The sequence below is a fragment of the Camelus ferus genome, chromosome 12, assembly GCF_009834535.1.
Source record: "Camelus ferus isolate YT-003-E chromosome 12, BCGSAC_Cfer_1.0, whole genome shotgun sequence".
NCBI lineage: Eukaryota > Metazoa > Chordata > Mammalia > Artiodactyla > Camelidae > Camelus > Camelus ferus.
In genome coordinates this window covers 54,369,081-54,396,793 of record NC_045707.1, presented here as the reverse complement: position 1 = coordinate 54,396,793, position 27,713 = coordinate 54,369,081, and the positions used below count along the sequence as shown (strand labels likewise).

At 33.1% G+C, this 27,713-nt stretch overlaps 2 protein-coding genes across 2 annotated transcripts in view; one reads left to right on the top strand and one right to left on the bottom strand.

The window, feature by feature from the left end:
- TSPAN19 (tetraspanin 19) overlaps window positions 1-27,713 on the bottom strand; it is a 208,018-nt gene that overhangs the window by 68,439 nt on the left and 111,866 nt on the right. The gene's annotated exons all lie outside the window — the stretch shown is intronic.
- LRRIQ1 (leucine rich repeats and IQ motif containing 1) overlaps window positions 1-27,713 on the top strand; it is a 235,015-nt gene that overhangs the window by 132,950 nt on the left and 74,352 nt on the right. The window contains 6 exon segments of the mRNA XM_032493693.1: window positions 3,489-3,562; window positions 6,816-6,909; window positions 19,396-19,575; window positions 21,490-21,939; window positions 24,510-24,643; window positions 24,646-24,719. Of these exon segments, the coding sequence (XP_032349584.1) occupies window positions 3,489-3,562; window positions 6,816-6,909; window positions 19,396-19,575; window positions 21,490-21,939; window positions 24,510-24,643; window positions 24,646-24,719 (1,006 nt within the window).

The window sequence follows — 27,713 nt, the reverse complement described above, 5'->3', positions numbered from 1 at the left end:
TAACAATAATTGGAATACTTAGACAAAACAATTCTTAATAATTTTGTTTGCTCAGCCTTATAACATTTGAATATTGATGTGGTGTTTGCTGTTATGGGGGATACAAAACTGAGTAATATATGTCCTTACCACCAAAAAACTCTTAGGAATAAGTCAAGTAATCTATTGAACTTATCTATATAAGACAGTAGTAAAATTATTGTGTAATATGTGGTATGTTGAATTTTTTAATAATATTGTCACATATTTGAATGTATTTTTGTGGGTCTCTCAAAGTTCTTTGCACAAGGAACCTCCTGCCACTTCTGAGAAGATGAAAGGATAAGACCTAAAGAGACCAGGAAAACGTGATTACTAGAAATGGACGTATAGAGGAGAAAAATTATTTCCTAAAATAATAGTGAAAAATAATCTTCAACCTTGGGACTTTTTACAATAAGCTAATACCATTAATTGTAGACATTGCTTATTTTACATCAAGCTTTTACATGTGCTTTGACTTTTTTAGAACTATATTAGGTCTGTAAAATTCAGGGTCAACAGATCTGGGTTTAAATTCTCAATCTACACCTGATCTGTCAGTTGACATTAAGCAACTCTTTTCTCATTACCTGATCCTCATTTTTTTCACACGTGAAAAGGGCAGTAATACCTACCTTACCTATTTTATGGGATTTTAATGATTATCTAAAAGGAAAATGAATAGCAACGTATTTTGCAAAACGGAGAAGAATTTTAGAAATGTGATATTTGGATTTATTGTTGGTATGTCTTTTAAATTATATATATTTTTCTCTTAATTTTTGATATTTTCATAACAAGGAAGAAATTATGTGTCCATATGCTTTTTTCCCAAGAAATGAAATACATATAAAGAGTGATACTTGGTACATATTGTTTGAAATACTTGTTTCATCCTGACTTCTGTTTTAAATTTTCATTAGGACATGTGACTGTTTTAAGTTTTTCTCAGCGGAGTTCTAACTGGAAGACTCCCCAGCTTCATAAGCCTTTCTACTTCCAGTGAGACTCTAAGTAGGAGCAGAAAGTGGAAACTGTTAGCCACTGGCTGCTCATTGTACAAATCTTTTGCTTTCTGTCGTCTTTGAAATTTATATCTTTTTTATGCCCAGGGCTAATGTGACCAGGTCAAATGGTATTAGGTTTTCGCTAATGTCTTTTGTCTTTCTGGTTTGAATTTTCTTGGAAAAAATATACACAGAATGTCAGTAAAAAGGAAAAGTTCTAGAGGTTTAAGAAAACCAATTCTACTATTAGGTTTCTACCATCCTAATGAATAGTCATAAAGGCGAATGAATAGCCAGTTTTCTTGATTAAAATTTCCAAAAAAGAAAAAAGAGTGTAATTCTAAAAGTATGGTAATCTGAAAAGGTAAAATTTCAATGTTGTAAAAAATATTTAGTCAAACCAAATATTTCTTATTTTGATTTTTGCAAAGGGAGTTTTTATTTTTAATTCTAAAAGCTTATTTTTTTTAACTTAATGTCTTTATATTACCTAAATGTTACCAAATATTGCCATATAACTTAGTGGTTAAAAACATGAGATAGTCTGAAAAAAACAGAAAAACTCATTATCCATTAACTTTTAAAATCCTTTTGGTAGAAGTGCAAAGATTTAGTATTAGAAAAATATTAAAGGTATAAAAGAAATAAGAATTTTCTTGATAATAAAAACATTTATTAGAATTATTTTTTTCACTTGAAGAACTCAAATTTCTTGTAATAATGGTATAGAATGTAAAATTAGTACTCAGATCCACTAATTATGTATTGACAAAGTTTTAAGTTTTTCTCTTTTTCAGTGTACATGTGACACTTCTATAAATTTTACTCTTAAGGAGTATGTATATAATAATGAAATGTATATATAAATGTAGTAGCCAATATTTTATCACTTTTTTCTTTAGTACCTTGGATTTTTTTTCTCCTGGAAATTGTTTTCAGAAAGTAGTGTTGTATAGGTCTATTATAAATAGTACTTAGGATTGGTTTCATTCAGAGAGATCTCCCAAACTCGTTGTTTAGTCTGTTTTATCATCAGTAGCATCTTCTGTCTCTCTTCTGATGCAGAACATGATAATACAAGAGGAGTCAAGGTCAGTACAAGGGTTAGTTTTGTGCCATGAGGCTTCCAGTCACAGTATTAATCTGGGAGTTTCTGATCTTAGAATAATAGTATTTTTTTTTTTTTAACCATGGCAAGGAGTTGGTAGAAATAAAGATATAAAAATCTCTGTCAGGACAATTGGAGGAACAGTATAAAGATCAAGAAAGTAAAAGAGGTGAAAGTTAATGCATATTTTTTGTACCATGAATACTCCTTTAGTGGAAGCATATTTTGAACATATTTGGATCTTCAACCTTTATAGGAGTGATTTATAGGGTTGATTCATCCAGAAGATTTGTATTTGTGATAAGAATATATTTTATACAAAGAAATGTTGTCTTGTTTAAAGATATAGATGAGCTAGCTTAATTTTTATTTCCAAATAGCTAGGGTAATATGATATTATGTTATAAACTAAGTTTAAACATGTCTTAGTTGGAAATGCAGATTAAAATAAAGTTAATTTTCCCTTCATAGATTTTATTTCTAATATTGTGAATTATTTTAGTATCACATATGTTCCTTATTTGAACATATTTGGTTCTTAATGACAATTATATTTTACAAAATGATAGATACTTTTAAATGTAGGAGAAAAGGTCAATAGTGTTAGAATTTAAATATGCTTGCATTAATAATGAGTATTAGCTTTAAATGTTAAAATTTGCCTATTCTATCTTACATTTAGGTCTCTGCGAAATTTAAGTCTATTCTACCAATATAAAACATTTTCTATTATTGTTCTTTAAATGCATATTTCCAATTTAAAAATAACCCAGTGTAACTTCAGACACTTACAGTACTTATAATACTTCCAATCTAGTAAATAAAACCTTTTTTAAATTAAAAAACAAAACTAATGACTCTAATAAGTTATATTGTCAAAAAGTATTTTTTGTGTCTTTACCTCTTAATGGTTTGTTATGTTTTTGAGCCAGAAAAAAACACATAGAAAATATGAGTTCTTTGTAAATTTGGCCACATACAAAGACAAAACAGTAACAGCAAAAAAACCCCACTTATTTTTATTTAAATATCAAGTACACATTAAGCTTCATGATATTTATGATTGAAATTGGGGATTCTGTGATAATTTCTCTTTAGAAATGAATATAAATCTTCCATTATAAAATAAATACTTAGAATTGTATAATTACTGTATTTTAATAAGTACTATTAGTAAATGTTACAATTGTATTTTTTGTACAATTGCAATTGTATGTAATTGTATATTCTGCCAAATTTATAAATTGTAACATTATATAATTATATTCTATAAATGTATTACTATATAGTTACATCAATAATCTTAAGAACATTCCATTAAAAGTTTTTGTAAACTCTGTTTTTGTTTTCAGCTTGACAAAAATTGTACCACTTTTTCATTTTGTTTCTTTGGGAAAACTAGATGTCAGCAACAACTGTCTTTCTGGTAAGTTTATAATAATATGTAATTGTTTTTTGAGTAATAGACTTTTGAGTTTCTGTTCCAAATATGGTAAGGAGTTGTTTTGGGTAGATGCGTTAATGGCATTTACAAATAATATATTTATACAATAAGGTATAGAGGAGAAAAAAATTCTCTCTACTTTCTCAGTCTAGGCCTAAGAATTAAACTGACATAAGTTAAATAAACAAAGGAAAATACCAGTTTTAATTGCTTTTTTTTTTTTTTTACATGTATATGAGAGTTCTCATAAGAAGAATAAAGACCCTAAGAAGCAGTTGGAGTTGAACAAGTTGAACAAAGAGTAGTCAATTGTGAAAAGGCACATGATGAGGCAGAGGGCCTTGGGCTAATGTAGTTAACTGGATGGGAGAGTGACTAGGAAAGAAAGGCTAGTTTAAGAAGTTTGTTTGTTTACACTTCTCTTGGCCTAGATTTCCCGGCCTTGTGATAAGAATGTCTCTTTGCTTCTGGAATAGTGCAAACATCTTTCACATGAGAACTTAATCCGCTTTTAGGAAAAAGAAGGAAAGTCATCGTGTTTTTTAATTTGCTCCTCTTTAAGTGCCTTCAACTCCAAATAGTCAATATGCCAGGATGGCATATGGGGGTGCCATGTGTCCTAAACTCTTCCTAATGCATGGTGAAATAATCCAATTAAAAATTTCTTTCTACTTTTAAAATCATATTACTTCTTTCTAGTAAACCTGGGAAAATGTCACAATTCTATTTTTATTTAAAATTTATGTAGCTTTTACCTATGAATGACTATCCTAAAGAAGATAAGTAAACAAACGTGTCTAACTTATTGACCTCTAAAAGGTATAGAGTAGATATCCATTAAAAATTTATTAAATTAAAGAATGATGAACTGATTTGGGTAAATAGCCCTCCCCCCAAATTTCCACATCCCCTTTTTAAGTGAGTCCCCTCATAGAGACAATCGCAGTTCTAAATTTCATTGTAGGTTAAATTTAACTGTTCTACATCTTGATATTAATGAGATCAAACTATATGTTTTTTTTTAATTGAGATTTCTTTGCTTGGCATTCATGTGACATTTCACTATATCAGTTGCTCAGTTGTTTGTATCAGCAGTCTGTTCTTTTTTTTTTTTTTTTTTTTCTGAAGCATAGTCCATTGTATGTATATGTCACAATTTGGCTATTCTCCTGTTGATCAATATTTTAATTGTTTGCAGTTTGGGGCTACTATGATTATAAAGTTCCTAGGGAAATTCTTCTGTAAGTAGTTTTGTAAATATACGTTTTCAGTTCTTTTGAATAAATGTGTAAGAATGTAATTGCTGGATAATAGAGTAGGTGTATGTTTAACTTTATAAGAAACTGAAAAAACTGTTTGCCAAAGTAGTTGTAATGTTTTACTTCCCCACCAGTGATATATGAGAGTTCCATTCTGTAGGTGTGTAGTATTTCGTTGTGTTATCTCATTATGGCTTTAGTTTGCATTTTTCTGATGAAAAGTGCTATTGAACCTCTTTGCATGCATAGATGATTTCTGTTTATTCTTTTGTGTCTTTTCAGGTGTCTGATCATTTATAAATTTGGTCATTTGCCTCTTATTGATTTGTATAAATTTTTTATATATTCTGGATGAAATTCTTTGTCAGATACATGTTTTGTAAAAGTTTTCTCCCAACCCTCTTTCATCTATTTATTTTATTAATAATATCTTTAGATGAGCAGAAGCTTTAAATTTTGGTGAAACTTATTTTTTTTAATGGTTTTTGCTCTTTGTGTCCTTCGTAATATTTTTTAACCTTCTGATTGAGAAGGTGATTTTCTATACTTTCTTGCTTTCTTATGGAAATCTTATACTTTTAGTTTTTACCTTTAGGTCTATGATTCACCTCAAATTAGTTTTTATGAGAAGTATAAAGTAGGGGATGAGTTCAGTTTTTAATATGGTTATTTAGTTGTTCCCGCAACATTTGTTGAAGAAACTTTTTTCATCATGGAATGACTTTGTGGTGTCTTTGTCCAAAATTGATTTACATTTGGCCTACTTTGGGATGTGTTCCTATTAACTGCTTTTCTCTTAATGAGTCATATTTTCCTATTTCTTTTTATGTCCAATAATTTTAAACTGTATGTTGAGCATTGTACATAAAATGGTTTACTGAGTCTGACTGTTGTCTTCCTTTTAAACGGTGTTAAGTGTAATTCTGACAGACAGTTAAAAAAGAATTGATGGATAATTTCATTTCTGTCAGCCTTAATTTAATTCTCTCCAAGGACAAGTCATTTTGTTTTTCAACTCTTAGTGCATGCCCCTACCCCAGGGCATTGTCTTTACTCCTAGGGCTAAAACCCTAGTGTCTTTCACTGATGCATGAACTCTGCTGTCATCATTCAGCTCTTAGCCCTACAGCAGGTTATCTCTGCTAGGTTTTTCAGAGTATTGCCCTGCCTGTGTAACACCTAGCAGTTGTCGAAGGACCTGCGGTACAAACTCACATAGACTTCTTCCCCAGCTCCATCCCCACGATACATACACACGCAGCTTCTTCTCAGTACTTTTCACCATGAATTCCAGTTTCAGGTCTAAACTTTGGCTCTTCACTCAACAAAACAGCCTCTTTGCTTGGTCTCCACTTTCTTACTCTAAAGTGGTAAAATGCTTTTAGGCAGAAAGCCATTGTGATTGTCGGCTCACCATGTGTGTTTCCCTTCTCTCAGAGTCCGGCTCAAAAACAGGTGCTTCATATATATTGTCCAGTTTTATGATCATTTTCTGTGGGAGAGCAGTTCCAGAATAAATTACTCTGTAATGTACCCTAGATTGACCTACTATTTTTACTTTTGAAAGTAAAAATATAATTTATTTAGGTTTATGTTCAGTTTTACCACTGTCTTAATTACTTTTGATTTTACTTTTATAGATTTTATGTTTACAATCTGGCACAAACTGTTTTACACACATTATCTCATTTAATCCTCACCCTAAGAGATAGATTTGAACCTGAATCATCAAGCAGTTGTGTGATTTGCATAAATTCACACAGCTGCTAAGTGGTAGAAATATGTATTTTGACAGCAGAGTCTGTGTCCTTAATATGGCCTCCTTTTAAAGGCATTTCATGATACTTCTATAGGATAAATGTTTCATTGCTTTTCTTTAATAAGCTAACCAACAAACAAAATGATCATTGGTTTATGATTATTTTTCTTTACCTGTAATACCATTCATAATAATTTTTATTATTTATTTCCCATAGATCTTACAAGTGCCATAACGTGGTTTGAGGCATGTTTTTCTCTCCAGGAACTGTCTCTCACTGGAAACCCACTTCTTCAAGAAATAAACTGGCGGTAAAGAAGCATTGTTGTACCCTAAGTACATACTTTATTATAGTTGCCGAGAACGTAATTCGATAAAAATTGTTCTGTGTGTACTAATTGCTTGGGAAACATTAATTAAAAAATAATTTAAAAGTTATTCGAAACAACGGTTTTGTAAAAATAGTTTAAGAAAATCTTCTGCCTAAAATAATTGTTTATACATATATGAACTAATGCAAATTTGAAATGACAGTTCGATCCATACCATTGATGATGTGACAGTTTTAGTATGATGTTAACTTAGGTTTTATATTTACAGAAAAGCCATTTTTTGGGAATTACTTTTTGAGTCATTTAAATCCCATAGTGTGCTATTTAAAATTATTTCCTTTCTGCCAGTAAGATGATTTTGTTTTATTTTCCTACAAGAGAAATATAGTGTCTGTTAAAGTAGATACTATAAGCATATATGAATTCATGCCTCTCTTTGGAATGCACCTAGATATAAATGAAGAAAAGTATTTTGTGATTTTTTTAAATGAATTTTACTTTTGAGAAAAGTTTCTCTAATCTGAAACTCTCATATTATGCTAACACTATTTTCTCCAAGTTGACCCTCATCTTTTTTTGTAATCAGATTTTTTAAGATAATTTACATATGATAAACTTAATCAGTGTTGTTTATGAGTACACATATTGTGTAAAAATCACCATAGTCAAGATATTGAACATTTTTATCACCTCAAAAAATTACTTCATGGCCCCTTTGCAGTCGGTCCTCTCTTTCCCAGTACTTTAAAACCGTCTCTCCGCTCTCTCATGGCCTTCATTGTTTCTGATGAGAAATCTCTGGACATTCTTTCTTCATTCCTCTGTCTCTCGATTCTTTTAAGGTGTTGTCTTTATCAGTGGTTTTCAGCAATTTGATTATAATGTGCCTTGGTGTGGTTTTATACAGATGTACTCTTGTCAGGATTGACTGAACCTCTTGGATACAGTGGATTTATAGTTGCCATAGTATTTGGAAAAATTTTGGCCATTATTTTTTCAAATATTTTTTCTGCCTCCTTTCTGTCTCATCCTACTAGGACTCTACCTTCACCAGTATTATACCACTTGATATATTCCAGAAGTCACTATTGCTCTGTTCTTATATTTACTGCTCTTTTTTCTGCCTATATTTCAGTCTTACTAGTTATTGCTGTGCGTTCAAGTCCTCTGATATTTTCTTCTTTTGTGTCTATGCTCCTGTTAATCCCATCTAGACTGCTTCAGTTCAGATCAGATATTGTGATTTTCATTTCTAGACGTTTCCTTTATTTTTTAACATTTACAATTTTTCTCCTAATCATGCTCATATTTTCCTGAACTATCTTGAACATATGGATAATATTTATAATAGCTGTTTTAACATCCTTGTCAGTTAGTTTCATTATCTTTATCATTTTGAGGTCTATCTTTTTTTATTTTTTTCTGATTCTGGGTCATACTTTTCTGCTTCTTGGATACCTGGCCAATTTTGGTTGTATTCTGGACATTTACAATTTCATATTGTTGATTTCTTAATTTGGTTTCTTTCTCCTTTAAATAACATCTATTTTACTTCTGACTTTGCAGCAGCTAAGTTACTTGGAATTAATGAGATGCTTTCAAAGCTTGCTTTTAAGTTCTGTTATAGACATCCCAAAGAATTTTTAGACTAATACTAATTTAGCCCCACTACTAAGACACCAATTTTCTGAGTATTCTGCCTGATGTCTCTTATGTGTATCTTGTACCCTTTCAACTTTGGCTAATGAGAATTATTCTTATCTCCTTGTGGGTTCCTGTAATTTTTCTGCCTTTTTGCTTTCCACTTCTTTCCCTTGACTTTAAGTGGTTTTTCTCACACATCCTCAGATCATTACTCATTTATTGGGGCCAGGTTAGAATCATCCCAGGATACTGAAACACTTTGCATATGTCCACTTTGGAGTTTTCTGGTCCTGGTGATGATTCTGGCCTGAACTCTTATCTCTTTTTATGTCCAGCAGCATGCATTTGTTAGATGTTTTAACATGACTTATTGTACATTTGATATTTGTATCATATCAGGTCAATGATACATCAAGGCAAAACAATCCAGGGCTTATAGCCTAATTTAGCAAGGTGGGTTTGGCAACACACTAAATGTAGAGAAAGGCAAACATTTACTAAAATTCAGGTAGGAAAATCTGTTTCAGGATCCTCAGTTTGGATCAAGTCAGCAAGTCTTATCAATTTGATCAAGTAATGAAAATACACTTATGAACAAAATACAGACAAGGAGAAATGATTAATTGAAAAAAAGGTTTCAATTCTTCCCTGATCCTAGGGAAGAAGCAGTTGACTCTTTGCCCTGATTTGGTTTCTGTGATGTGTGGCCATAGCTGTGAAGACCCTTGTTCTTCTGATGACTTCAGAGGAATATATCTTACATAGAACCAATGATCTGATTATGTTTAAAATTCCTACATCTGACTTAATCTGCCTGTAGAAAAAGATAAGAGAATCAGGGAGTAGTCTCTGTTCCCTCCCTCTGAGGCTGCTGAAAACTTCTGACATCGTCTTTCTAGACGTATTGTTTCCTGAATTAGTTCATTGGCTTTTGATTAAGAAGATAGCTGCATTTTTACACCAAGTCAAACACCTGTGTGCTTTGCTACTCATTGACAACTTGAGTATTGCAGAAGAGTTATCATCTTTTCCAGAAAATCTGTTTTTCTTTCTTTTTTCCTTAAAGCTCAGTTGCCACATAAATTTCTAATGTTACACTGTTTTTTAGGGAAACTTGGTATGTTTCCACATGTTTTAGGACAGAACTTGTCAACTTCTAGTTTGGAAACATCTGTTTCCAAGGGCAGTTTAAGCTGTGTAGCATTGAAGAGTGTAACCCAGTGCTGTGGTTCTTAAAGGTGTTCCCCAAACCAGCAGCTTCATCACCTGGAAACCTGTTAGAAATGCAAAATCTTGCACACTGTCTAGACCCACTGAATTAGAAACTAGAGGCTGATTCCCAGTAATCTGTGTTTTAACAAGCCCTTTGGGTAATTCACTGTGCACTGAAACTTGGAAATCACTGTTTTTAAACATGGACATCTTCCTCCTGCCCCATATTGTGTGATCCTGGCCAAGTAACTTTCTATGGCTCTGAATCTTCATTGGTAAAATGAGGATAATAATAGTACCTATCTTATGGGATAGTCATTAGATTTGAATGGGATAATGCATATATTTTGTTTAGAACAATTCCTGGACATGGTAAACATAAAAAAAATCCATGATTTTCTGTTGCTAGGCCAACCAGAGTGTATATGGGTTCTTATTCAATCACCAAGTATTTAGTGTATATCATGTGGCCTAACATGTTGGACATTATAAAGGAAATTCAATGTAACCCATGACTTCAGGCTATTTTTATAACCTTGTTACAGATAGAAAATGTATACAAAAATTGATAACCATGAAAACTATAGCAGATACTGATACAACATTTACTTTGCACCCAGCAATGTTCTCATTTAATCCTCACAATATGCCTAATGAAATAGCTACCTAGTGTCCCCATTTTATAGTTCAGGAAACTGAGTTACAAAAACGACTAGATAACCTCCCAGTTTCCCACAGCCAGCAAGTAGAAGAGCCAGGGTTCAAATCCCAGTCTAGCTCCAGAGTCTGTGCTCTTGGATTTTAGTACCTAATAAAATATAAGTGTCAGATGATTATTGTAGGCAACAGATATGCTTTAGAAATTTGGAAATATTACCTTAATTTAGTGTGACCAGGAAAAACTGCCTGTGTTGAAGAGACAAACTTTGAGTTAAACCTCAAAAGTTTGGTAAGGTTGAAGATCAAACTAAAACAAACAAACAGAAAGCACTTCTGACGGAGGAAATATCCAAAACATGGAGGGAATGTGAAAGGCGCGGTTGGGCTCTGTTAGAAGGCCTGTCTCTTCAGGGCAGTGGGTATAGTGGGAAATACCATTGGAAAGAAATAGGAAATCAAGTGCTTACACTTAGAGTGTGTCAGAGTAGGCTAGGTACCTATACATATTACTTCACATTACAGCATCTGAGTTGGCTTCTGTATTTATCTTTCTCATCTTACAGATGTATTTATTGCAGCTTAGATACCTTGTTATTTGCCCTGTTATGAAGTGAGTCCGTGTCAGGGGTGGGATCTGAGTTCTGAAGCCTGGAATTTCAACATTGTGCTCTGCTGTTTCTCCTGATACATTATTGCCGGACTCTCAAGGGTTTTGCATGCTAGGATAAAAATGTCTTTTATCCTGTGGTCATGGAGAAGGGACCACAGCATAGTGAGTATATACATAGATCTTGTGAGTAAACTGCTAGGTGCATATCTAGTTCCACCACTTCCTAGCTATCTGCTTGCTCAAGTTACTTAATGTTGCTATGTCTGTTTCTCACCAGTAAATTGGGCATCATAATAGTACCCATATCATAGAATGTATTCATCAGGGTAACATACGTTATGCTACACAACAACAAACTCAGAAATCTTATGGTTTAATGCAGTAGTTTATTTTTGTTTACATTACATCCGATGTGAGTTTGGCCTGTCTAATCTAAGCACACAAAGAAATTCAAGCTGCTCCAATTTTGTGGCTCTGTGTCATATAACTTCAATGTAGCCTGACTTTTTTAGGTAGTAGACTGTGGTAGGGGGAAAAGACCACCAGCAAAGCACAATTGACATTTTATCACTCGGCCCTCAAGAGTGGCAGTGATCACAGATATTCCATTGGCTATAACTAGTCACACAGCCAAGCTAACTGCAGAAGAAGCTGGGAAACAGAGACGAACCTGGGTATCAGAGCACAGAAACAGTCTCTGGGAGGAGTAAGTGTGTTACCATGTGGAAGCACTTCATAGTAGTTCCTAGCAAATAGTACACTCAATAAATGTGAGCCATGATTTTTAAGAAGCTGTAGAGAAAATTTGAATAGTTGTGTGAAAAGGAAAGTAGTGTTTGGGAAAGCTTGTTTTTAGTGGAAAAGTGACAAGAGATTAGGGAAAAGTAGCCAAATTAAATGAAAGTCCAAGCATTAAAAATGTATAAAATTAAGTAGTAGAAGTGGCCTGAGATTACTGTATAGATCCTTCTAGTTTAAAGCTGGAAGAAAAAAAAAATATATATATATATATACACACACACAAATCCTTGTATGCATTGCATTTAGACATCTAAAATTATTTGTTGGAAGAATACATTACTGAATTTAATTACGTGTATGTGTAAAAGCTTGAAAAAAATTCTGTTTCAGCCCCTCTAAGTTTTCTATTGAATTTAAGTATACTTTAGTGATTGAAATGTTCTTTTCTATAAATTGACAATTTGTGTTATTGTTGAGTTGCAACAATTATCCATATCTGGAGTTCTAAAATTGGAGTCCTTAGACTCCTAAGGAACCATAGTGTTTATCAGATTCTCCAAGTTTCCTAAGAAACTGATCTTAGGACAAATTATTATAGGAAATGTCACCTATTAGTTAATGTCAAATCATAAGGGGATCAGAAATTACAACTATGTAAAGAATTTGTGCATATGTGTGAATAGGCCACGTAAATATGTTTTAGACTTTTTGCCAGAGTGGTGAGAGACCCCCTCTTCTGGAAGAGAAGCAGTCGGGGTCCCCATCAGATGCAGTGGCTCACACTCTGGGGCAGTGCTTCTCTAACATTGGGTTCAAAGCACTAATCCCAAGTTTTGGGTCCTCATTTCTAGGAACCAGATCTTAGAATGAAATTTCCTATACAAAAGGAAGAGTGTAAGTATGTCCAAAAGAATGCCTGGCAGGTGATATAATTTATAATGAAAATGTCTGATGGGTTGTTTTTAGAGAGAGATTTTTATTTTCCTAAGTAACTATAAAAACCAAGTTACATAGTTGGCATGCAGTGACAAATAAAAGTAGCAGCTGTGCCTTTTATTTGGAGCAAGTTCTTTAGGGGCAGTGGTTTTTCTATTAGGTGTTGGGCAAATAGCACATGACTTTTCTTGTTGATCTGGTATCAATTACCATCTGAACAGCTGCTACATTGCCAGTTGCAACAACTAGAAATAAACCTATATCCTGAATAATCTTTGAAATTATTTATTTTTTGTTATTTTGTTTGTGGGAGGCATAAACATTTTATTTTATTGCATAAAATATGCTTGTTGTAAAATCTATTGATAGAAAACTGTTGTAAGTATATAAAAAGAAATATTCACATTTTACTGTACTTACTATGTATATTTAGAAGTCTTAAGGAAAATATTTAATTAGAAATAATCAATACTGAATGAAAATAAGTATTTATACTATAAATATGTACAATTATTTAGCTATTACAATTTATGTGTTTAAATGAACTTTTCTGGACTAGAGTAATACCAACTTGAAAATTTTGCCTATCAAATTTCACTTAGATCAGTTGACCTAATACAGCTTTTATAATTTTAAGAAGAGATTCATTTATCTAAAGGGTTTAAAATCTAGTAATCTATAAAATACGGATTTGCTAATGAAAGGATCAACTCAAACTTTAACCAGTGTGTTCCAGTGAACTTTACATAACCCCCTGATACCAACAGAGGGATTAGTTATAGATTTTCCCCATTGGCTTCTTACTTTCATGTCTAGCCAGTGATAACACGAACAAAACTGATGTACTAAAAAATCTCTTTTTAAAACTTAATCCACAGACTCAGTTTGGAATTTCCTTTGGGAATGTGTTTCATTCATTAATGATTAATAGAGCTTCTTAAGTGACAGAATATGCACCAGGAAGTTTTCACTAAATGAAATATTGATTCAGCCCTTGACTAGGAGGAGCCCAGCTGGAAAAACTAATGCTGAGATCTCACAGTGTCCTTATACTTCGTCTCCAGCATGAATCAACTCGTTACAGCACTGTCTAACATATTTATCATAGGCTCTCATAAGACTGCATTTGAATTCAAGCTCAATCCATGCACTACTAACTTACACAAATCTGACTACTGTTCCTTAAGAAAAATTAAGAAAAAATGTTTAAGTAGAACACAAACTCCAGTCTAGGTATTTATTATATAATTCAAAAATTTCAAGACATTGTCACACTCTTAAAGATCCAAGCAAACTAAATTTTTACATCCAAAAGAAGTTCAAAATATTCTGACTGAAATAAACTGGTTTTTTTTAAAATATAAAGATGATGAATATAACATCAGCATAATCTAAATGTAAAAATTCAAGACCTATTGACCCACATTCTTTAGAATTATTGTATGTAGCTAAAATATTGTACATAATGATATCTATATCAATAACCATGTCCAGAATATAGTGTTTGATGATAAAATGATTATTTTGCCCCTTGCTGATCTGGTGTCAATATCTCAACAGCTCCACACGATGCCAGCTGCAACACGTAGAAATAAATCTAATGTCCTGTATTATCTTTGAATTTATTTTTCAGTTCTTTGGTCATCTGGAGCAAAAATGCTTATTTTGTTAAATAAAATATTTGTGGTAAAATACAGATATGTCTCTTAGTCTGATAAAGCAAATTCTTATATTTTTGCCTCTTGGATTGTATTAGATTTTCTTAGTTAAAATCACTCTTCATTCTAACTATCAATTACTTCTGAATAGAAAACTGATTTTTTTCATATATTTGGTATGTACTCTTAATTTTTAGAGTTACAGGAATAGTCTTCTAAGAAATATTCATATCATTTATATAAAACCAATGGCAATGTTAACCAGTGACATATTACTGGAATATAACTGCTCAAGACCAAAATATCACTTATTTTAGCAAATTCTCCTGATACTGTTGATATATAGAGTTTGCTACAAGTTTTCATGCAAGCTATATTTTGGTAAATTTCAGACAATTTGCAAATGATTAGAATTTCAGAGGTTATTTTTTTTTTAACTTTAAACCTGTCATCTCTGATTTTAGCATAACATGTTGTAGTCTACTTTCTTCCCAATGCAGTGATTTTATTCTTTAAGGTGCACTAGAAAGTCTATATACTAAAAATACAGATTCCCCTGAACCCACCAGTAGAGATCTTTGTGTAGCTGAATACTGCATTTTAAAAGGCATCTTCAGTACCACTGATGGAGTAGGTGAAAGACAGTCTCTTCAGAAACACCACCCTGCAGGGTTGGAGTCACACAGAGGGATCTAGCTTGAATTCCTGTCTCAGTGGATTTCGAGAGTGACTAAGAAAAAGAATAGGTGTGTTTGACCCTGAGGTTCTCATGTTAGCAACATGAGCATTGCCTTCCTTTTGCTGACACCTCCTCATTTAACCAAATTGAGACCTGAAAGATGGCTGCTCAGGAGTGTCTCATAGGGGTCACTGCATCTGCACTACCACTGTGGGTCCAGCATCCTGGTGAAAAGTTCTGTGCTTACAACAGCTTACTGAAATGATTATACCCTAGAAGAAAAGAAAATCAACTTTACCTAACTCCTAAGAAATCCAACTAATAACAAGATAATATACGTTATTAATTTTCCTTTGTAAGATACACCTGTTTCAAAGTCTAGTGCCTGTCATTGGCCCATCCCATTCCTTCTGCTAGTCAGGTCCACTCTGAAGACCAGGGTATCAGATAGAAATTTGCTTGGTGCCCAAAGAATTAGAACCGTTGGCTATTCTCAAGAACTATTTACATCAAATTATTAAAGCTTTGTATTTGCTCTTCTATAATTTGGGAAATTTAATCCAAAGAAACAACCAGTAATACAATCAGATCGTCTTTTTTAAGCTGGATGGAACACCAATACAGTCTTAACTTTCATTACCATTTATTATTACATCTCAAAAATCATTATTTCATACCTGACATTTTATAATTATAATTAAATAAGTTATTTTGACATTGCAGTTGTGTCTTGAAGAAAAGTTTACTGGGTGTTTTGATAAAGATTTAGAATTCACTAAGTTGAGATGGATCCACCTTGTTTGCCAAAATCCTGTCATCTCTCAAAAATAATTACTTGATTGACTGCAATTTTAGTAAAAAGTTTCACTTCATAACAAAATAAAAGAAAAGAAAGAGAGAAAGAAGAAAGATTGATTTAGAATATAATGTAGCTTCCTTACTACTGTAATAAACTGGCAGGGTGGAATATGGATAGTCAATTCTCCATTGTATTTTTATTATTCTCAGCTTCAATTTCAGAGAGTAACCTTCCCCTGCTTTGAAGAGAACCTCAGTTAAAGATTTCATGTTTTATTTGATATTATACTTTTGAGGTGAATACCTCTGATTACCTCATCACTTATTATGAATAAATGTTATCTCAGTGTAACATTCTGCTTTTGAACCATATCTTAAAGTGAATCTAACCAGAAACACAATGTATGCTGTTTGTTTAACCTTTTGTGGTAAATGTGGTAGGTAGTTTATGATTTGGCAAGCATTTCTAGCTCCAAGCCTCCTAAAAAAGTTCAAAATATGTGGGTTCAAATTTTCTTAATTAGTCTAAACTCTTTATTAGCAAAGCATTAAGCTTTTATCTGTTTCTTAATGTTGTAAAACATCTGATAATTACCCTGAAGAACCAAATCTAATCCTTTTAACACTTTCCCTATTAAATGTCTGTAAGGAGAAAACGAAAACGCATTACTTCTGGAGTGGTGGAGGGGTGATGGACCACTTCCTCCATTAAAAAAATGTAATTAAATGGATTTATCAATCCTGACTCTACAGTCTAGGTAGAAGAAATAACTGAAGCTAGGGCTCTGACTGGAGTTTTCCTTCTTAACTCTTAGTATTTTAGTCATCTTACCTTGCCATCCTTTATTTAGTGTTCAGGAACTCTTTGTTTTGTTTTTTAATTAATAAACTTTATTTTTTAGAGAAATTTTAGGTCAATAGCAAAATTGAACGCAAAGTACAGAGAGTTCCCACATACCCCCGTCCCTACACACACAGACTCCCTGTCAAAATTCTGCACCAAAGTGGTACACCTTTTACAATCAGTGAACCTACACTGACCCATCATTATCACCCGAAGTCCATAATTTACTTTGGGGTTCCCTCTTGGTGTTCTACATTCCAAGGTTTTGGCAAATGTGTAATGACATGTATCTACCATATAGTATTATATGGAAGTGTTGTACTGCCCTAAAAATCCTCTGTGCTTTGCCTGTTCATCTCCTCCTCTATTTTAACCCCTGGCAACCATTAATTTTTTTGTCTTCATAGTTTTGCTTTTTTCCCAGACTGTAATGCCATTGGAATCATAATACAGTATATAGCCTTTTCATATTGGCTTTTTCCACTTAGTAATATGCACTTAAGTTTCTTACTTGTTTGTTCATGGCTTGATAGTTCATTTCTTTTTAGTATTAAATAATATTACATTGCATGGATGTATTGCAGTTTGTCAGTTCACCTACTGAAGGACATCTTGATTGCTTTCAAGTTTTGGCTAATACAAATAAAGCTGCTGTAAACATCTGTGGGCAGCTTTTTGTGTGGACATAAGTTTTCAATTCATTTGGGTAAATACCAAGGAGCCTGATTGCTAGATCGAATGGTAAAAATATGTTAACCACCAAACTGTCTTCCAAAGTGTCTCTACCATTTTTGAATTACCACCAGCACTTAATGAGAATTCCCATTTCTCCACATCCTCACCAGCATTTGATGTTTTCAGTGTTTTGGATTGTAGACATTTTAATACAGAGCTAATGGTATCTCATTACAATTTGAAATTCCTTAATTAATGCTTATTTGCCATCCTTTCTTTGGTGAGATGTCTTTTAAGGTCTTTGGCTCATTTTTGAGACATTCATTTCTCTTAGTTTTAAGAATACTTTGTATATTTTGAATAATAGTCTTGTATCAGATGTGTCTTTTGTAAATACTTTCTTCTAATGTATGACATATTCTCTTTACAGTGTCCCTAGGAGCAGGAATTTTTAATTTTAAGGAATTTCAACTCATCAATAATTTTTTCACAGATATGTCTTTGGTATTGTACCTAAAAAGTTATTCCCATAACCAAGGTCATCTAGATTTTCTTCTATTTAACTTCTAGGAGTTTCAAGGTTTTGCATTTTGCTTTTAGGTTTATGATCCGTTTTGAGCTAATTTTTGTGAAAGGTGAGAGGTCTGTGTCTAGATTTTATTTTTCATGTGGGTGTTCAGTTGTTCTAGCACCAGTAGTTGAAAGGATTATCTTTTCTTCTTGTGTTGTGTTTGCTCTTTTGTCAAAGATCAGTTTACTGTATTATGTGGGTGTATTTCTGTGTTCTCTCTTCTGTTCCACTGATCTACTTGTCTATTTTTGGCTGTTACCACGTTTTCTTGGTTACTGTAGCTTCATAGGTAAATCTTGAAGTCAGGTAGTGTTAGTCTTCCAACTTTGCTCTTCTCCTTCAAAATTAAGTAGACTCTCAGCATGTGTTGCCTCTTCATATAAACTTTAGAATCAGTTGTTGATATCCACAAAATATCTTGCTGGTATTTTACTGGAATTGTATTTTATCCATAGATCAAGTTGGGAAAAACTGACTTCTTGACAATATTGAATCTTCTTATCCATGAAGATTTTTCATGGGACGTTTTTCCATTTGTTTAGTCTTCTTTGATATCTTTTGTCAGTGATTGGTAGTTTTCCTCATAGGAACTGTTAGTTTTTCACTAAGGAGTTTTACCCATTCGAGAAGTCTATTTTGCCCCTGTGACCATCAATAGCCTTGTTAAAAGCCCAGGCTCGTCTTGTGAAAGGCTTGGGAAGTACTTCTAAGTGGCTAGGCTTGGTGGACCACTCTTGCTTTCTGACCTAGTTTTTCACAGCATTGCTCTTTTAAATTGATATATACTTTTGCCCATTTCTTATTTTTAATATATTATAATAGATTGTATTATATATAATATAATATATAGTGTACCCCTTTTTCTGAGTAAGTAAAATATATATTATATAATATATATTAAATATATAATAGATTTTATTATATTATAATAGATTTTTATTATAATCCTTGAATTATAATTCAAGGAGAAATATTATCATTTTGGATTTTTCAGATCATGAAAATCATGGTAATCACCACCTTGCTTGTTTTAGCCCAACTCTTACTATATTTTATTGAGACTCAATCAGAACTCATATGTATTTCTGAAATAAACAGCAACTTATTTTAATTATATTATTTTTAAAGGAGTGTGTCTGATACTGTGCTTCTCATAATGCAGCCTTTTATTTACTCGCAGCCCAAGTTTCCAACTGCTTGAATTTCCCATTTGTATTTTAGAAGAAAATGGTTAAATGTGTGTCAAAAACTCTAAAACTTACTTTGTACATGATATGATACCATACATTTAAAAAATTAATTTAACAGTATATTTTCTCTGCAAAATCAATAATGGCTTCTGAACTATACTCTGTGCTTATATTAAGTAATAGGCATGTAATTATTTTAGATATAAACTCTCCTTTTCAAGATTAATTATTTTCCTGTTTCCAATAGGCATTCTCTACTTAAAATATTACCTGCTCTAAGAATCCTCAATGATGAAATGCTACCCTCTTATTCAGAAAGTCACACTGAAGAACACTATCAACTAGAATTAGAGCATTTCCTGGTACTTTGTCGGTCCCAGATTAGAGAATTTAATTTACTAACTGAGAAATATATTACTGGAAAAGGGTAAGACTGTTATCTTTCCCTTGTTATAATTAAAAAATATAATGCAATTTATACATATGTTTAAAAATTATTCTCATTAATACAGTCATACTCTTTTGGATTAGTACAGTGTGTTTCAGGGATATTTTTGCTTTAAAAAAGAACTTCTAGGCACCATCTTTTTTATTATTTGAAATGTATTAATATGTATATTGAATATAATTTAAAACATAATTTAAATGTTAAACTAGATAAGAGATAAGATGATGTTAAATGTTAAATTAGATAAGAATTGAAAGCATGATGATGGTTTTAAGACAAGGTGCAAACATTCGGTTGGTTATACAATTAATTCAACAATTATTGATGGGCAAGACACATAATAAGCTAAGTATTACACTTACCCTTAAAAAATTCACAGATTACTTTAAGGGAAAATTAGATAAATAGTTACAACAGAGCAAGATAATTTTATAAAGCATATAATATTTATATATATATTTATAACATGTAAAGTATCATGTTACACATATATTTGTATATTAAGGTATTATAGGAATGCAGTAGAGAAAAGGAGTCATCACATGCATATATTTGGAAGGCAAAAGCTGGAAAGTAGAGTCCTAAAAGAAAAAAATCAACGGAAGAGAATTTCCCATTCCTTACCCTGAATTCTGGAAGCATTACAACTGATGTTTTTAAAACTGTATTTTCTAATTTATATAGCTCCAGAAAATACAAATTAAAAAGGAAAATTATTTTATATTTCACTTCTGATGAAATGGAGCTTCCAAATGTCTAGACTTAATTATTAGATTACATACTTAAATTATTGCTATTTTACTTTCATACATGCTTATTCTATGTGAGAGTTGGTTTTTCTATTTAAATGTTTTTGAATATAGTCTATTCAGGTTATAAATAAATGTTACAGCTTTAAAAATTGTTCCAATTGTTATAATGTATAGTTTTAAAAAAATACTAAGGTTTTTCACATTTATCTTTCCAGAAATCTAAACGTATAACAATCTACAATTTTTATATAAAGGTGACTCTTGACACTTCTTATACTGAAATTTAGATTCCTCAATTCTTTGGATAATTGATTGTCATTGCAACTTAAAGTTTCAATTTGGAATGGAAAATAGACTCTGTTCTTTATGTTTAACCATAAATGGTGGTGAATTCAACACCTAACCAGAAACAATTGACATCCAATATTGAATTGAACCTTTTCTGCATTATTAGCCTAGAAAATGAATAAAACACAAAATATCAAAAATATATCAGAGGAACCTATGCTAATGTCTAATAATTACCTTTGTGGACATATGAACTGTCTACCTCTACATTTTAGGAAATGATAGTTCCTTTCATTTTGTTTGGTGTAGTTAAATCCAACAATTGTTCAAGAGAATCACAAGCATTTATGTCTTAAAGTATTTGAATTCTCTTTGCAATGGATTCTTTTTCCAGAGAAATTGGGAATAAAAACTTTCCCATAGGTTCTTTGTTTAAAAGTCCAATACAAATATTTTGCATGGCAAAAGTCAACGTACAAAGTACTTTTAACTTTGTTTCATAAATAACTTCTCCAAATTTAGGCAGCCATGATTTCTCATGTTTGTGGTAGTAAAAGCATGGATTTTTCTCATTCATTTGTACCAAAAATACCTAGAATAAAAATGGTTCTAAAACTTCCAGACATTTTGTCTGGATTGATGGATTGAAATTAACTAAACAAATATTTTCAGATTTTGTTGGAAATGAGATCAATTTTAATATAAACAACCAGAAATAAATTTTTAATGAATGCTGTAGTAAAGTTTAATATTCATGTCAGGCCACACAGGGACATTTTCAAAACCTGTACAAGTTTTAATACCTGCTGATATAATTCTTCTTATTAAACATCCTCATTATTTATTTGCTCAGAAATATATTCACCTTGGATGCTGCAGAAAATCTCTGCCATTATTTTAAGAAATTGATGACACTTAGTAATGAATGTCGATGTGCACATGAACAAGGGGATGTGAGTGTCACCAAGAGAGGTGGATCAGAAGCCCAGCAAAATCATCTGGCTCCTACAAACAGTGACAGCATACTGCAAAACACAGTCCCTTACTCTTGTGTGAATGAACATAAACTGGATTCACCAGGTATTTCTGAAAAATGGAAAGAATCTGGCACTAGTCACTCCCCATTAACCAGCCTCTCCTTATCTGAAGATACTGAAGGAAGAAATCATTCAAAAATAGTAGGCGAGAAAAGAGAAGACATCAAGGCAAGCAGTATCCCCACCAAAAGAGTCCCATTCATGGAAACAGTCACGACAAGGTGTCTGCTGGAGAACTGTCAAAATGTTGAACATCCTGAAAAAATGTAAGATTTATAGATCATTTTTCTTTTGCAGTTGTATTTTATTATTTTTTGGCTTAGTCATTATTACCAAATGGTAACTGGGTAAAGGACTTAATCAGTATTATATTTCATGTTAATTCCCTTAATTATGTTTTTATGATATGTACAAGTTATTAACTACAGTGCAGATTAACTTGGTTGAATTTTGACAGGTTCTGGTTTAATTGACTATTTAATTTAAAATGAGTACGTGTGAAATTATTTTTTCTGCCCTCTAATCTCTAAATAATTAAAATGAATTTTAAGGAGAAAAGAAATAACCACATTATTCTAAAAAATACTATAAAGACCTCTCACATGACAGTCTTATGACATGCTTCCAGGGAAGGTCAGAAAATTTTCCCTGCGCGTGCCTTTTCTCAAATTCCTTCAGCTTAAAATAGTCAGTATGCCAAGGCACCATATTTGGGTAATGTTAACCAGGACACCCCAGATATTTCCTATTTGAATCCTATTAGCTCCAAACACTCCAGACCTTGCTCATGAAATTTCAGACAAATAACATTTAGAATTTCTTAATCCATGATAAATAAAATAGCCAAATGATAATAATAAGGAAGGATGAAGGACTGAAAATACACACATACCAAAAATCTAAAGAATAAAGGGAAAAGAAAATGTCTATCCACTTGCCGAACCTTGCCATTCAGTGATTCAGGAAGATTCACCGTCATTGTGTAGGTGTTTCCTAAGTATGATTTATATGTGTTCTTATGCTAAGGGCATTTTTATCATCATTATTTTTCTAAAAAAGAGATGATGATGATGATGATGACGATGATGATGATGATGGTGGTGATGACTGTTATAATCTGAGCTGTTTTTCTCAACATGGAGAGCACCCTCCATTAAGGAAGCCCTAAAGTCAGCTTCTCTACCTGCTTTCACTGCCTTCTGCATGATGAAAAGCATGGTGTCACTGAGGAAAGTTTCCCTCATCTATCTCTTTATTTTCTCCCTTGGGAAATTTTGATGATAGTGGGCCAAGGAATTCAAGCACTCAAAGACTAGTCAGCTTTACAAGAAAGTCACCATTCCAGTCAGTGAATCTTGTATGTATCTGTAGAGAAATAAAAGATGCTGTCTCAGGTTAAATGTGTTTTCTTACAAACCCTTCATTCTTTACCAGTTATACATTACAAATACATTTTCAGATGCTTTTCTTTATCACCTAAATACATATTATAGTGTCTTAAAATTCCCTAACTCTTTTTTGTTCAAAAGATGAAGGAATGAGTTAATGGTTAAATAACCAAACATGAATTAATTCCATAGCAAAATCTGCTAAGTTCTGTTTACCCTAGAAGGAGGAAAAGATTTGTTGAAATACATTTTTCCCATTTATTAGAAGTACGAGGAGTTTATTTTAAGCAAGAAAGAAGTTTTATCCACTGACTTTAATTTTCTATTCATAGCCAAATAGATTGAAGGATTTCTCAGGCTTTAGGTAAATGGTGATGATGATGATAACAACATTAATAACAATAAAAAAAATAGTACCTCATTCCTTTCTAATCTCCCACAAATATATTTCTATGAGAAAAAAAAATGTATGGTCATGCCTGGCAGTTTATCACTTAATTCCACTTTGCCTTAAAGTCACTGTTATGAGGAATGAAAAAAAATCCATTGGGTTTGGCAATTATAAAATTATTGAAAACTGTTTCAAGGGAGCCCGAGGAAGGTGGATATGCAAGAGTCACTTGTCCTTTGGATGCCTTTTAAACTAAACTCGGAAGTTTGAAGGGCGATCAAGACAATAATTAGCACTTTGACTATACTCTGTATCTTGGTAATATTCCTGCAATAATCTGCGTGGGGAAAGGAAAACATACAATTACAAAGAGTTAAATGATCAAGCAAACTGAGAACCCACTTAAAGTTAATGTACATGATTAGTCAGACTTTGCTAGTGTTGCTGGGGGAGCCTGTGGGGATGTGAGAAAAACACAGTGTTGATTGATTCTGTACCTGAAACTGGCAAATAGATGTAGGCTGGAAAAATGTTAGAATTTACTACTGGGCTTGTAAGGGTGTGATTTAAGTATTTGTCCATGGGTAGGGAGCAGAGTGTAGCTAGCAAGACCTGATGGGTCCTTTTACAGTGAAGTGGGACCCTCCTTCCTCTCAAAACCTAATCTCTTCGCTGTGAACAAGGTCCCATCCTCTCTTGCCAACTCAACACTGGCTCCTACATTTGTCCCCCTCTTTTGCATTGCCACTCCCCCCTCCCCTACTGGTTCAGCATCTTCAGTATCATACAAAATCTCAGTAATACCTTCTTCCTTAAAAGAAACAGACAAAAATCCCCAGTACTCATACCCCTCTCTAAGTTACTGGCCCATCTCTCTTCTTCAGATTTGAAGGTTTCATACTATTTTTACTTCTGTGACTATTGTTAAAAAAAAATGGGTCTTATTTTTAAATAATGCTTTATATAGTCTATGTTTGTAAGTAAATATAGCTTATGAGGACCTCTTATCTACAACTGCGTCTTTACGGGTAATAAATTTTTTTTCTCCTCCAAATAGTGTGGCAGCTCTGGTAATCCAGGCATACTGGCGTGGTTACATTGTGCGCAGACAGGTTCATCTCTCTACAAAGCTACGTACTGCTGCAGTAGGACCCCTGACATCCCCGCCAAATTCCTGCATCGAAAATCAAACAATTTAAAGAAAGAAGAAATAAAAAACACTGTGAATATCCTAGAACAGAGGGAGAAGGCTGCTATTGTTATTCAGGTTAGTTTTAATCTTTTGGTGAAATAATCAATCATGAGAGATGTATTAGTTATCTTTCACTGGGTTATTCTGTGTAACAGGCAATCCCCAAATCTTAGTGGTTTTCAAATACATGGATATATTTCTTATTCACGTGACCTGTAGGCTGCAGGCTGGCTGTGCTTCTGCCTGGTATCTAGGCTGAAGGAGTCGTCTGTAATTTGTAAATACTGTTCTTATGACTGAGGGTCAAGCTGGACCACGCAATCATATTAAAACTTCCCTTCAGATGTGTCAGTTGCCACATTTGCCACTAGCATTTGATTAGTTAAAGCAGGTCTCACATAACATTGTAAACTGACTATTCTGTAATTAAAAAAACAAAGCAGGTCTCACTTGGCCTAATCTATAGCTATTTCTAGCAGCATGTTGAAAAATCTACTAAAATAATTGTTAAAGTCCTTCGAATACCCATTTAACTTAAAAATTCAGAAAGCAACCAGTGAATAGACTTGATTCAGCCTCACCAAGACCAGATTTCAAAATGACATTCCACCTAATCACATTCTTCCTTTTATTTATTCACTCATCAAATATTTTTTAGAACGTGCTGTTTGTCAAGCACTATTTTAGGCTCAGGAGACATAAATGGGAAGAAAACATACAAGATCTCTTCCCTCATGGAGTTCGTGTCCTGGTGGAAGAAGCAGACAAATTAAATAAGTACATAAAATAAGGTCTGGAAATTCATAGTACTACACCTGAATTGAATGATAATAACTAAAAAAAAAATTTATGTTTCCCTTTATTCATTCATTTAGTAACTATGACTTGACACAAAATTTTACTAGCTTACATTATTTGGATCTGCAGATAAATCAGATAATATGTTACTGATAAGTACTAAGAGGAAAGATAAAGCAGGGAAAGCAAGATAGGAGGATCAAAGGAAAATTAATCATGTTAGGCAGGATGGATGTGGAAGCCCAGGAAAGGTGGCACTGCAGCGAGAGATAAGCCATGGGACACCTGGGGGAAGAATATTCTAGGCAGCAGAGTATCAGATTCAAAGGCACTGATTTAGGACTATACCCGCAGTGCTTACAGAGCAGTAGGAAGTTGCAGAGTGCAGCAGCAGAAGTGGTAAGAAAGTCACATTCCAGAATATATGTGGACTTATCTTGGAGGTATACGTATGTACTCTGAAGGTTGAGCTGATGGTATTAGTACGTGGGGATATGGTTTTTGAAAGACAGGGAGGAGTCAGTGATGCCTCCAAGGTATTGGCAAAGGCAACTGGAAAGACAGCCTTAAAATTAAGTTGCTGGGTTTTGCCGTTAAAGCCATAAATTTCAAGAGAATTATCTTTGCTATGGTTCTAATGAATATTTTTAGTGTTTCAGTTGACTTAGCTTGGACTGTACTCCTCAGGGCAATGCACAGACAAAGCTGTTACTGATGCCTGAATGGTGCTGGGAGTGGAGGGAGGGCAATGGATTCAAGGAAACTCTGAGGAAAAGAAAGGAACCTCAGTTACCATCTCAAAATATTGTTCTGCTACATGGGGAATGAAAATGTCACACAGCCCAAACTCCCTCCTGTCATCAGTGGATGAGCAATACATTTTGCTAGCATTGATAGTAAATGGATATTAAACTTTTGCTTCATTCCATTCAATAAAGCGAAGTTCATTACTTTATGATTAACAGCCTCGTTCAGTATCTGATATATCTGTTCAATGTCCTTTTGTTAAGTTTGTCTCTGTAACAAAGGTAAGCATAGTTCAGCCTTCCTTTGCAACTTAGAACAAGTCTTTTTGGACGTACATCATGGTACTTAAAATCTTGAAATCAACTCAACTTCATTTTCTCTTCTGAGTATAATCATCTGGTTTCTTAAACTACTCGTCTTAAAATGTGAATTCCAGGCTGCCTAACCATCCTGGAGAGCAGAGTAGAAATACCCTGGGCTTTAGAAGGAGCAAAATGAAAGATTTCCTGAAGGAGGTGGTGGAGACGGCTCTCTGCTCACCAAAACCCACAGTCTCTTCTTCCTAGCAGACATCAGTCTAGATATTCCAGCTTCCCTTGCACTTTAGTGTGGCCCTTTTTCTGAGTAAGTGAAACCTATGTGCACCACTTCATGTCTGGCCCATGAAACCTCCCTCAGACTTTCCTTCATATTCTTTTCCTTTTCTGGTTGGCTGAAATAAAAGTCTTTGGGGCTTCCTTGGACACTGTCTGTTGGGATTGCAGAGTTGCAAAGCCAGGATACCTGAATCACTTTTGGTAAGGTGCTGCTCAATGTCTTGTTCACCCTCTCAGTGCTTGTTATGTGATCAGGAAATAAATTATTGTTTTTGAGTTATTATACATTTTTGAATGTTTTTATTATGGCACTTAGCTTACCCTAACTAATACAAAGAATGTAAGATACAACTTGAGAAATAGACAGGGCTTGATGTAACTAGGTAAGAGGATGGAACCCAGGTATAAAGGATACTGGGAGTTAAACAACTTAGAATTCATATTCCTGGTATCATAAGAAGTTATAGTGCAACTAGACTACCATAAGGGGCAGAGTATAAAGAGAATATAGGAGGAAAATGATCAGAGATGCATGAACAATTTTAACAGGAAACAAATGTGTGATATGTTCTGGGATTGGGAGTTAATGGTAGTTAGAAAAGGAAAAGACGTCAGGTTTGTCTAATACAGACACAAGTCAGAATTGATAGAAGGCCACAGAATTGATTTGAATATATGAGAAAGAAAGATGTAGATCATAAAATCATAAATGAATTATGGGGAGAAAATTAAAACCTTGACATGAGTAAATAAGTTAGAAGAAAAATCTGAACATTACTTACTACACATTTTGAAAACTTGTTTTTATTGAAATATCATCGATTTACAATGTGTTAATTTATGGTGTACAGCATAGTGATTCAGTTGCACATATATATTGCTTTGCATACTTTTTCATTATAAGTTATTACAAGATGTTGAATATGAT